We start from the raw sequence: 13,370 nt of genomic DNA, 5'->3' as shown, positions 1-13,370 counted from the left end.
TGGTTAAGTCCAAAAACAATGTTTTAGAAGAAGTGATTAGAACATCAGTTGTCTGCCAACTCGACTCAAGTGAGAGAAGGTTGGAATGGAATGAAGAATTATGGTTTCAACGCTAATATCTGGATTCTCTCACACATTGCCTGCTGTCTCTCTACAAGCATCTCCTAGACCGATCTGTAATACTAATGCGACAAACAGGTGTCCACAAACTTGTGGAACAGTCCCGTCCCCTGCACACCAAATTGTTATTGTAACACAATCAATATGTACAACTATCTAAATCATTCCTTTTGTTCAAAAACCTTCTTTTCAGTAATCACTTTCATGAACAAGTAATATATCAACAGTCTTGATTGTTTGTATAAATGAAGTATCAACAATTTATTTTTTGTACAAAATGAAATTTTTGTTTTATTTCTAACAAAACAAAAGATTCAAAAATCAACAATGCATCAATCACATGCCCTATGCGTTTCGGAAAATCCCTTCCCTTCTTTAGGAGCTATAATTCATACTTTTCATGCGCCAAATTGCACACTGCTTTCGAGAACTTTGAAGATAGGAGGAGAATATACTTATTTCGTGAAGTAATCCATAGTTAACTGTACTCTCCATTTACATCAAGAAATCCATATCTATCATGAAGTTATCTTTCATTTTCACCTGGTGATAATCTGGTGAAAACAGTGCAAGCTGTGTTCAGAGAAATGTTCAGAGAAAAGCTAAGGCTTCCCATGGAACCCGAAAATTCAGCAATCCCTATTGATTAAGAGACAGAATGTCACAAGGTTCTTCTAATACTGTCTGTGGTTCTTGCCTATATCTATGTTAGATGCTATCATCACCTTAAATGGAGGATTCCCAGTCCTCCAGTTGGTATACACCTACTTCAAGAAAGTAGATGTATATTTACATCGTGATTACATGAGGGCCCATGTCCCTAGATATTGACCAACCCAACAACATACTGACTCCTCCAGGTGTGATATGAATGAAAACATCATGCTTCCATTATAATGTTTTTTGTCAAACTCAGCACTAGATCGCAGAACCGCCTCTGCTGGCCAAGTTTCATTAGTTTCAGAAATTACAATGCAAAGTATACATACAAATATCATGTCCATTTCTGTAATGTTCCCCCATATTGGTCCATTATATTTATACGTATAAACATGGCAACCGACCAGTTGTTTTTCTTACTATTTCTGTTGTCAGATCATATGTGACACTCATAGGTTATACATTATTAGGTTACATCTGATAAGTTTGGAAATACAGTTAGTTCCCATCATGGGCTGACAGTATAATGTGGACATTTTACAGTGTGGTCAGACCTTGTTTCACTTTCCATTGCATTCAAAGGTGCACTGTATCCAATGCAGTACTCTCTTCTAAACAATTCAAAAGAAGGCTCCCAGATAGAAGTCTTCATTCATCCCACCTGGGGTTAAGCTGCTAAGTTTTTCTATCCAGAACAACCCTTTCTGATCTAATTTCCTTCCCAGGTTTCCTCCCGTTTGTGGTTTTTGTACCATCTCTGGTATGATTGTTTTGAGTTGGGCCACTGTATGCTTTTTTTCTGCAAAGTGTCTGGCTAGAGGGGAACGTATATATTTGGTTTGTATGCTGCTTTTGTGTTTGTTCCATCGCTCCTTTGCTTTCCTTGTTGTCTGACCTACATAATAAATCCCACATAGACAACTAAGTCCATAGATGACAGATTGTGAGTAACAGGTGACAAAGTCCTTACGTTGGATCTTAGTGCCAGTGCGTGGGTGTTTTACAGTGCTCCCCCTTATGATATTATTGCAATTATTACAATTGAGGCATGGGAATGTGCCAATCTTTTTCTTTTGGCGTTATCAGTTGCTGTTTTGCTCTCGGTTTCTCAGCCCTCACAAGTTGTTCCCTGAAATTACAACCTCTCATATATGCAATGATCAGGGGACTAGGAAACAATGTCGCAACTGGAAATCAATTGTATAAGTCGCCACAGTCTCTTAATGAGTCTTGTTATATGGTGAATTTGACTGGAGTACCTCAGTCCATACAAACTTTGTATTTCTTTTGCCCTAGTCTTAGGGGTGAGGAGATCCTCTCATCTTAAGTTTCTTGCTCTGATCTTGGCTATGTCCAGTATCTCCTCTGGGTAATCCCTATTGATATATTTCTTGGTCATTTTGGCATTCTCTGTTACCAGTGTTTCTTCGTCTGACACTATGCGTTTTACTCTGAAAATCTGACTGTATTGTTGTTTCTCAAATGTAAAGGGTGATGACTAACAGCACCACCATCATTAAGGCACCCTCTGCAGGAAGTACTGCATGGAGTATAGAGTCATTAAATGGCCATCACTCATCACACAGCCATGAACCTCGCATACCTTTCCAGTCTCTTTTTTAGAAAATAGACGTCAAGAAGAGGCCACAAGAAACTTAATGTCACGGAACAAGCAGAACAGCTAGTGGTCAATATATCCTCTAGAAACTTCACAAAGGACCAAATTGATGTATTTCTGCTAGACTGGTGGCTTCCTTGATGGGGCGAACACTGTGCCGTGTGTGGGGGATGGTATATGTTGCTAGAATGGTGTCATGGCTGCCAGTACACACCCCTGCCACCAGCAGCTTCTTACCTTTCGGTCCACGGCGGCCTTCTTGATGGGGTGCACACTGTGCCCTTGTGTGAGAGATGGTGTATGTTTCTGCCATTTTGCTGGGCTGGTGCCATGCCAGCTTGAGACTGAGTCCACCCCTGCCACCAGCGCTTTCTTACCTAACGGTCCACAGCAGCCTCCTTGATGTAGCTCACACTGTGCCCCTTTGTGTGGGAGATGGTGTATGTGTCTACCAGTCTCCTAGACTGGTGGCATGGCTGCCACTACACACCCCTGCCACCAGCACCTTCGTACCTTGTGATCCACGGCAACCTCCTTGATGGAGCGCCCACTGTGCCACACTGTGCACCTGTGTGTGGTGGATGATATATGTTGATATACTGGTGTCATGGCTGCCACTAAACATGCCTGCCCTGCCACCAGCACCTTGTGGTCCACGGTGGTCTCCTTGATGGGGTGCACACTGTGCCCCTGTGTGTGTGGGATAGTATATGTTGATAGACTGGTGGCATGGCTGACCCTACACACCCCTGCCACCGGCACATTCTTACCTTGTGGTCCACAGCGGCCTCCTTGATGGGGTGCACACTGTGTTCCTGTGTGTGGGGGAGGGTATAGGTTGCTAAACTGGTGTCATGGCTGCCAGTGCACACCCCTGCACTGCCACCAGCACCTTCTTACCTTGTGGTCCACGGCAGCCTCCTTGATGGGGTGCACACTATGCTCCTGCGTGTGGAGGAGGGTATATGTTGCTAGACTGGTGTCATGGTTGCCAGTGCACACCCCTGCCACCAGCATCTTCTCACCTTGTGGTCCACGGCGGCCTCCTTGATGGGGTGCACACTGTGCCCCTGTGTGCGGGGGATGGTATATGTTGGTAGACGGGTTGCATGGCTGCCACTACACACCCCATGCCTGCAGCACCTTCTCACCTTCTGGTCCACGGCGGCCTCCTTGATGGGGCGCACACTGTGCCCCTGTGTGTGGGGGATGGTACATGTTGCTAGACTGGTTGCATGGCTGCCCCTACACACCCCTGCCACCAGCACCTTCTCATCTTGTGGTCCACAGCGGCCTCCTTGATGGGGTGCACACTGTGCTTCTGCGTGTGGGGGATGGTATATGTTGCTAGACTGGTGTCATGGCTGCCAGTGCACACCCCTGCCCTGCCAGCAGCACCTTCTCACCTTGTGGTCCACAGTGGCCTCCTTGATGGGGCGCACACTATGCCCTGTGTGTGGGGGATGGACTATGTTGTTAGACTGGTGTCATGGTGGCCAGTGCACACCCCTGCCCTGCACCAGCGCCTTCTTACCTTGTGGTCCACGGCGGCATCCTTGATGGCGCGCACACTGTGCTCCTGCAGGGTGAGGGAGGGTATATGTAGCTAGACTGCTGGCATGGCTGCCCCTACACACCCCTGCCACTAGCACCTTCTCACCTTGTGGTCCACGGCGGTCTGCTTGATGGGGTGCACACTGTGCCCCTGTGTGTTGGGGATGGTATATGTTGCTAGACTGGTTGCATGGCTGCCCCTACACACCCCTGCCACCAGCACCTTCTCACCTTGTGGTCCACAGCGGCCTCCTTGATGGAGCGCACACTGTGCAACCATGTGTGGGGGATGGTATATGTTGCTAGACTGGTGTCATGGGTCCCAGTGGAAACCCCTGCCCTGCCACCAGCACCTTCTCACCTTGTGGTCCACGGTGGCCTCCTTTATGGGGCGCACACTATGCTCCTGCGTGTGGGGGAGGGTGTATGTAGCTAGACTGGTGTCATGGCTGCCAGTGCACATCCCTGCCCTGCCACCTGACCAGCACCTTCTCACCTTGTGGTCCACGGCGTACTCCTTGATGGGGCGCACACTGTGCTCCTGCGTGTGGGGGAGGGTATATGTTGCTAGACTGGTGTCATGGCGGCCAGTGCACACCCCTGCCCTGCCACCAGCACCATCTCACCTTGTGGTCCACAGCGGCCTCCTTGATGGGGTGCACACTGTGCTCCTGCGTGTGGGGGAGGATATATGTTGCCAGACTGGTGTCATGACGGCCAGTGCACACCCCTGCTTTGCTCCCGCACCTTCTTACCCTGTGGTCCACAGCGACCTCCTTTGTGGGGCACACACTGTCCTCATGTGTGTGGGGGATGGTATATGTTGCTAGACTGGTGGCATGGCTGCCTCTACACACCCCTGCCACCAGCACCCTCTCACCTTGTGGTCCACAGCGGCCTCCTTGATGGGGCACACACTATGCCCCTTTGTGTGGGGGGAGGGTATAGGTTGCTAGACTGGTGTCATAGCTGCCCCCACACACCCCTGCCACGAGCACCTTCTCACCTTGTGGTCCATGGCGGCCTCCTTGATGGGGCGCACACTGTGCCCTGTGTGTGGGGGAGGGTATATGTTGCTAGACTGGTCGCAGGGCTGCCAGAGCACACCGCTGCCCTGCAACCAGCACCTTCTTACCTTGTGGTCCACAGTGGCCTTCTTGATGGGGCGCACACTGTGCCCCTGCGCGTGGGGTATAGTATATGTAGCTAGACTGCTGGCATGGCTGCCCCTACACACCCCTGCCACGAGCACCTTCTTACCTTGTGGTCCACGGCGGCCTCCTTGATGGAGCACCCACTGTGTACCTGCGTGTGGGGGGATGGTATATGTTGCTAGACTGGTGTCATGGGTTCCAGTGGACACCCCTGCCCTGCCACCAGCACCTTCTCGCCTTGTGGTCCATGGTGGCCTCCTTGATGGGGTGCATACTGTGCTCCTGCATGTGGGGGAGGGTATATGTTGCTAGACTGGTGTCATGGCTGCCCCTACACACCCCTGCTCCCTGCAACTTCTCACCTGGTGGTCCACACCCCTGCTCCCAGCACCTTCTCACCTTGTGGTCCACGGCGGCCTCCTTGATGGGGCGCACACTGTGCCCTGTGTGTGGGGATGGTATATGTTGCTAGACTGGTTGCATGGTTGCCCCTACACACCCCTGCTCCCAGCACCTTCTCACCTTGTGGTCCCCAACCCTGCTCCCAGCACCTTCTCACCTTGTGGTCCACGACGGCCTCCTTGATGAGGCGCACACTGTACCCCTGCGCGTGGGGTATGGTATTTGTAGCTATACTGCTGGCATGGCTGCCCCTACACACCCCTGCCACCAGCACCTTCTCACTGTGTGGTCCACGGCGGCCACCTTGATGGAGCGCACACTGTGCACCCGCGTGTGGGGGATGGCATATGTTGCTAGACTCGTGTCATGGGTTCCAGTGGACACCCCTGCCCTGCCACCAGCACCTTCTCACCTTGTGGTCCACGATGGCCTCCTTGACGGGGTGCACACTGTGCTCCTGCGTGTGGGGGAGGGTATATGTTGTTAGACTGGTGTCATGGCTGCCCCTACACACCCCTGCTCCCAGCACCTTCTCACCTTGTGGTCCATGGCGGCCTCCTTGATGGGGCGCACACTGTGCCCTGTGTGTGGGGGAGGGTATATGTTGCTAGACTGGTGTCAGGGCTGCCAGAGCACACCGCTGCCCTGCAACCAGCACCTTCTTACCTTGTGGTCCACAGTGGCCTTCTTGATGAGGCGCACACTGTACCCCTGCGCGTGGGGTATGGTATTTGTAGCTATACTGCTGGCATGGCTGCCCCTACACACCCCTGCCACCAGCACCTTCTCACTGTGTGGTCCACGGCGGCCACCTTGATGGAGCGCACACTGTGCACCCGCGTGTGGGGGATGGCATATGTTGCTAGACTCGTGTCATGGGTTCCAGTGGACACCCCTGCCCTGCCACCAGCACCTTCTCACCTTGTGGTCCACGATGGCCTCCTTGACGGGGTGCACACTGTGCTCCTGCGTGTGGGGGAGGGTATATGTTGCTAGACTGGTGTCATGGCTGCCCCTACACACCCCTGCTCCCAGCAACTTCTCACCTTGTGGTCCATGCGGGCCTCCTTGATGGGGCGCACACTGTGCCCTGTGTGTGGGGAGATGGTATATGTTGCTAGACTGGTTGCATGGTTTCCCCTACACACCCCTGCGCCCAGCACCTTCTCACCTTGTGGTCCACATGCCTGCTCCCAGCACCTTCTCACCTTGTGGTCCACGGCGGCCTCCTTGATGGGGCGCACACTGTGCTCCTGCGTGTGGGGGAGGGTATATGTTGCTAGACTGGTGTCATGGCTTCCAGTGCACATCCCTGCCACCAGCGCCTTCTTACCTTGTGGTCCACAGCAGCCTCTTTGATGGGGCACATACTTTGCCCTGTGTGTGGGGAATGGTATATGTTGCTAGGCTGGTTGCATGGATGCCCCTACACACCTCTGCCACCAGCACCTCCTCACCTTGTGGTCCACGGCAGCCTCCTTGATGGGGTGCACACTGTGCTCCTGCGTGTGGGGGAGGGTATATGTTGCTAGACTGGTTGCATGGCTGCCCCTACACACCCCTGCCACCAGCACATTCTCACCTTATGGTCCACACCCCTGCTCCCAGCACCTTCTCACCTTGTGGTCCACGGGGGCCTCCTTGATGGGGCGCACACTGTGCCCTGTGTGTGGGGGATGGTATATGTTGCTAGACTGGTTGCATGGTTGCCCCTACACACACCTGCCACCAGCACCTTCTCACCTTGTGCTCCACAGCGGCTTCCTTGATGGGGCGCACACTGTGCTCCTGCGTGTGGGGGAGGGTATATGTTGCTAGACTGGTGTCATGGCGGCCAGTGCACACCCCTGCCACTAGCACCTTCTCACCTTGTGGTCCACGGCAGCCTCCTTGATGGGACACATACTGTGCCCTGTGTGTGGGGAATGGTATATGTTGCTAGACTGGTTGCATGGCTGCCCCTACACACCACTGCCACTAGCACCTCCTCACCTTGTGGTCCACGGCGGCCTCTTTGATGGAGCGCACATTGTGCACCCTCGTGTGGGGGATGGTATATGTTGCTAGACTGGTGTCATGGGTTCCAGTGGACACCCCTGCCCTGCCATCAGCACCTTCTCACCTTGTGGTCCACGGTGGCCTCCTTTATGGGGTGCACAATGTGCTCCTGCGTGTGGGGGAGGGTATATGTTGCTAGACTGGTGTAATGGCTGGCAGTGCACACCCCTGCCCTGCCACCTGACCAGCACCTTCTCACCTTGTGGTCCATGGCATCCTCCTTGATGGGGCGCACACTGTGCTCCTGCGTGTGGGGGAGGGTATATGTTGCTAGACTGTTGTCATGGCGGACAATGCACACCCCTGCCCTGCCACCAGCACCATCTCACCTTGTGGTCCACTGCGGCCTCCTTGATGGGGTGCACACTGTGCTCCTGCGTGTGGGGGAGGGTATATGTTGCTAGACTGGTGGCATGGCTGCCTCTACACACCCCTGCCACCAGCACTCTCTCACCTTGTGGTCCACAGCGTCCTCCTTGATGGGGCACACACTGTGCCCCTGTGTGTGGGGGATGGTATAGGTTGCTAGACTGGTGTCATGGCTGCCCCTACACGTCCCTGCCACCAGCACCTTCTCACCTTGTGGTCCACGGTGGCCTCCTTGATGGGACGAATACTGTGCCCTGTGTGTGGGGAATGGTATATGTTGCTAGACTGGTTGCATGGCTGCCCCTACACACCCCTGCCACCAGCACCTTCTTACCTTGTGGTCCATGGCGGTCTCCGTGATTGGTCACACACTGTGCCCTGTGTGTGGGGGAGGGTATATGTTGCTAGAGTGGTGTCATGGCTGCCAGTGCACACTGCTGCCCTGCCACCAGCACCTTCATACCTTGTGGTCCACGGCAGCCTCTTTGATGGGGCGCACACTGTGCTCCTGCAGGTGGGGGAGGGTATATGTTGCTAGACTGGTGGATTGGCTGCCTCTACACACCCCTTCCACCAGCACTCTCTCACCTTGTGGTCCACAGCGTCCTCCTTGATGGGGCACACACTGTGCCCCTGTGTGTAGGGGATGGTATAGGTTGCTAGACTGGTGTCATGGCTGCCCCTACACATCCCTGCCACCAGCACCTTCTCACCTTGTGGTCCACGGTGTCCTCCTTGATGGGACGAATACTGGGCCCTGTGTGTGGGGAATGGTATATGTTGCTAGACTGGTTGCATGGCTGCCCCTACACACCACTGCCACCAGCACCTTCTCACCTTGTGGTCCATGGCAGCCTCCTTGATGGGGCGCACACTGTGCTCCTGCATGTGGGGGAGGGTATATGTTGCTAGACTGGTGTCATGGCTGCTAGTGCACCCCCCTGCCCTGCCATCAGCACCTTCTAACCTTGTGGTCCACGGCAGCCTCTTTGATGGGGCGCACACTGTGCCCCTGCATGTGGGGGAGGGTATATGTTGCTAGACTGGTGTCATGGCTGCTAGTGCACCCCCCTGCCCTGCCATCAGCACCTTCTCACCTTGTGGTCCAAAGCGGCCTCCTTAATGGGGCGCACACTGTGCCCCTGCGCGTGGGGTATAGTATAGGTAGATAGACTGCTGGCATGGCTGCCCCTACACACCACTGCCATCAGCACCTTCTCACCTTGTGGTCCACGGCGGCCTCCTTAATGGGGCGCACACTGTGAAGCTTGTGCGTGTAGGGGAGGGTATATGTTGCTAGACTGGTGGATTGGCTGCCTCTACACACCCCTGCCACCAGCACTCTCTCACCTTGTGGTCCACAGTGTCCTCCTTGATGAGGCACACACTGTGCCCCTGTGTGTAGGGGATGGTATAGGTTGCTAGACTGGTGTCATGGCTGCCCCTACACATCCCTGCCACCAGCACCTTCTCACCTTGTGGTCCACGGTGGCCTCCTTGATGGGACGAATACTGGGCCCTGTGTGTGGGGAATGGTATATGTTGCTAGACTGGTTGCATGGCTGCCCCTACACACCACTGCCACCAGCACCTTCTCACCTTGTGGTCCATGGCAGCCTCCTTGATGGGGCGCACACTGTGCTCCTGCATGTGTGGGAGGGTATATGTTGCTAGACTGGTGTCATGGCTGCTAGTGCACCCCCCTGCCCTGCCATCAGCACCTTCTAACCTTGTGGTCCACGGCAGCCTCTTTGATGGGGCGCACACTGTGCCCCTGCATGTGGGGGAGGGTATATGTTGCTAGACTGGTGTCATGGCTGCTAGTGCACCCCCCTGCCCTGCCATCAGCACCTTCTCACCTTGTGGTCCAAAGCGGCCTCCTTAATGGGGCGCACACTGTGCCCCTGCGCGTGGGGTATAGTATAGGTAGATAGACTGCTGGCATGGCTGCCCCTACACACCACTGCCATCAGCACCTTCTCACCTTGTGGTCCACGGCGGCCTCCTTAATGGGGCGCACACTGTGAAGCTTGTGCGTGTAGGGGAGGGTATATGTTGCTACTGGTGTCAGGGCTGCTAGTTCACCCCCCTGCCCTGCCATCAGCACCTTCTCACCTTGTGGTCCACGGCAGCCTCCTTGATGGGGCGCACACTGTGATCCTGCATGTGGGGGAGGGTATATGTTGCTAGACTGGTGTCATGGCTGCTAGTGCACCCCCCTGCCCTGCCATCAGCACCTTCTTACCTTGTGGTCCACAGTGGCCTCCATGATGGGGCGCACACTGTGCCCCTGTGTGTGGGGGAGGGTATAGGTAGATTGACTGCTGGCATGGCTGCCCCTACACACCACTGCCACCAGCACCTCCTCACCTTGTGGTCCAGGGCGGCCTCCTTGATGGGGCGCACACTGTGAAGCTTGTGCGCCCTGGCCTCGCGGCAGATGACGCAGATGAGCCTCTGGTCCTCCTCGCAGAACAGCTTGAGCTTCTCCTCGTGCTCCTCACACACACTGTGCGCCTGGAGCACCTCGGACTGCTGCGCGAGGCGCTTCACCGACTCCACGATGCCCTGCAGGTGCCGGTTAGGCCTCAGCCTGGCCCGCGAGGATACCACCCTGCACTGCGGGCAGGAGAAGCTACAGGCCAGCACCGCTACCCCACGCCCCTGGGGGCGCATGTTGATGCAGGCGCGGCAGAAGTTGTGCCCACACTCGGTGGTCACCGGGTCTGCATAATATTCCAGGCAGATCGGGCACTTGGTGTCATTCTGCAGATTCTGGAACGGGCTAGCCGCGGCCATGGCTGGGGCACGCGGAAGGGGGGGGGGGGCGACGTTAACTTTCACTTTGCAGAAACTTTCAGGCAGGAAATACCGCCTTTGTCACGTGACTTTACATGCCAAACAACACCCTGCCAAGCAGGAAAGTGCAGAGGAGTCTCTGGCGGCACAAGAGGAGACAGCGAGCATTGTGGCTATGTGTGCACATGGGATGTGATCACACAGGGCTCGCCGGTATCTTGGCTCCTCTTGTTACACGCGCAGGCTCCGCCTTTCATCATCTGGCTACAGCGCTTATCCCAGTGGGTAGCACAGCTTCAGTTAGGTGTGTTCTACGAGGGATTCATATAAATCCACGCCTAAGTGTACAGCCAGGAATAACGTTAGGGCAATGGTCTGAAGTTAAAGTGTATTTCACAAACATAATACAGAGTTCGAAAATTGGGAGGAGCTGGGAGCTATTGAAGCTCCTGCTTGTTACACTGGACGAGCCTGGTTAGTTTGACACACCAGCCACCAGGAGCTAGTGTTGGCTACCCAAGCCAACTGATGCCAAACAAACATACCTGCGCGTTATACATGACTTATATCATATCATCCCTGTGTGAATTAGGGACAATGTCTAAATAAATGTTAGGATTCATCGACGGGGCATTTAAAGTATAAGGGGCCATACACAATGGGCACAATTATGTTTCCAGTAGTTATATTTGGGGAACGCTATGTACTAGCTCCTGGTTCCCTAGAAGTAGCTCCTGGTCACTGGTGAATGCTGGATTCCCAGGAACTGCGTTTAGCTCCTGTTTAGCCATTACAACAGTTTGGGCTTTTGTGTAGGCTGGACATTGATAGTATCAGGTGCAAAATGGTGCGAGTACCTGGGCATCTAATAGCAGTGCCTGGCAACTGCCTTACACTTAGATACAAGCCAAAACTTGTGGCCTTGCCAATGCTTGTTTTTAACAGGACATCAGTGAAGGACACGCATGGTGCTTATAAATCAAGCGGCTGAAGGCAGACCTGGATTAGACATTTATATTACACATTTAGTGGGTTTACAGCTTTAATTATGTCATTAACGCACAGAAGACTCCTTGCATAAAACCCTGGCAGGTATTTTGAGTTTCAAATTTGATGGTAAGGCTTGACTAAAGCGAGCTCAAAGAGTTCCCATGGGGAGGTATTTTGACGGGCAGGGGTAGGATCTGGGTGGAAATGACCATAGGGATTAGCCTGACCATGGCAGTCAATGGGTGACCAAATAACCAAACAACGCCTACAAGCTGTGTGTCCCTCCTACAATTCAGAAAAGAACTCAAGACCCACCTCCTCAACAACTAGGACATCATGACGCGCCTGCGCCACTTATTTCGCTAGACGCTGTGCACCCCTCTCCTACACGCCACCCTGTACAGCTGTACCCCTCCTCAGTGCCCCTCTGTATGCTACCCATCGCTGTATATCTGTTTTATTTTTGCATTTAATTTTTTATAAACAATTTTTACAAAATGAAAAATGTCATTCAATCCATTAATCCCTTAAAGAAAGTAGTTAATATCTCTGTTAAAATCTGTTTTGTTGTTACCTCGGAAAAGTGCAGTGTTATGCATCTGTACTGTTGTGTGCCTCTGTAAAGCCCCCCATTGTGTATCTGTATTGTTGTATACCTCTGCAAAGTACTCTGTTGCTTCTCAAAGCTAGGTCCCTGCTCAATAAATACCATAATTATAATGCCAATGATCTTTATATGTACTTGAATGAGATAGTGTGGGCTTATAGCTCATAATAGCCTAAACTAAAAATAGAGAAAACGGGAGAGCCCGAGAGCCATAAGAATAAAGGAAGTGGAGCGAGGCGTCTAACTAGGAAAATACATGCAAAACCGTGGACATCTTTCAAAAGACAATACACAGACAAGCATTGGCAATTCCAATGGTTATAGCTTTTGTGTATGGATGGGCTGGGCATTTGGCAGTCCCTGGCGTAATGGTACTAACTAGCCATTAATGGTAGAAGCTGCAAAATAACGCGGCATATAGTAGCAGTGTCTGGCAAATGCCTACCTAATATCTGTGCAAAAGGCAAAACTGTTGGCTTTGCCAATGCAATACTTCAAGGAAGGACACATATACTGCTCATAAATCAAGTGACTGGAGGCACACTATTAAAAGACACGTACTACACTACTAGCATGTTTACAGCACCCATTAAGCATTTAACTCTCAGAAGCCTGCTTTGAAATAACACTGGCAGGCACTACAAGCAGATAGTTTGATGCTACTGCTTAATAAAGCTAGCTCCAACAGATCCCAGGAAGAAGTGTTTTGGGCTCGGAGGTGCCAGAAGTGAGTTGGAATGGCCATATGGATTAGTATGGCCACAGGCATTCCATGGGTGGGTAAATAACCAAACACCCACACGTCATGTGTTCCTCCTCACGTCCTCTCTCTTAGCTGTACTCCGATGCAATAATTTGATCTTATAGGTGGCGCTATAACACCACCTATTTACTTATTTGGACATATGTAGAGTGCCTTAGGCCCGCAGGCAAATGGGCTCTTAACACCAGAACGAGGTAGGACCCCGGAACACAAGCAAGAACAGCCAAAGAAGGATACACACAATTTTAAAAGACCACAAAGATAAAAGATCATAAG

At 52.6% G+C, this 13,370-nt stretch overlaps 1 protein-coding gene across 2 annotated transcripts in view; it reads right to left on the bottom strand.

Annotated features, from left to right (window-relative positions):
* The window catches only part of LOC138516929 (E3 ubiquitin-protein ligase TRIM39-like), a 158,750-nt gene extending 148,000 nt beyond the window's left edge, over window positions 1-10,750 (bottom strand). For both annotated transcript variants that reach the window (XM_069632393.1, XM_069632394.1), the window contains exon 1: window positions 10,306-10,750. In XM_069632393.1, the coding sequence (XP_069488494.1) occupies window positions 10,306-10,734 (429 nt within the window). In that variant the 5' untranslated portion in view covers window positions 10,735-10,750. The remainder of the gene's footprint in view (window positions 1-10,305) is intronic.
* Window positions 10,751-13,370: the final 2,620 nt, after the last annotated feature.

The sequence above is a fragment of the Ambystoma mexicanum genome, chromosome 6q (assembly GCF_040938575.1).
Source record: "Ambystoma mexicanum isolate Mex_15411 chromosome 6q, UKY_AmexF1_1, whole genome shotgun sequence".
NCBI lineage: Eukaryota > Metazoa > Chordata > Amphibia > Caudata > Ambystomatidae > Ambystoma > Ambystoma mexicanum.
The sequence above is the reverse complement of the archived record's forward strand: the minus strand, read 5'-3'. Positions and strand labels throughout refer to the sequence as shown.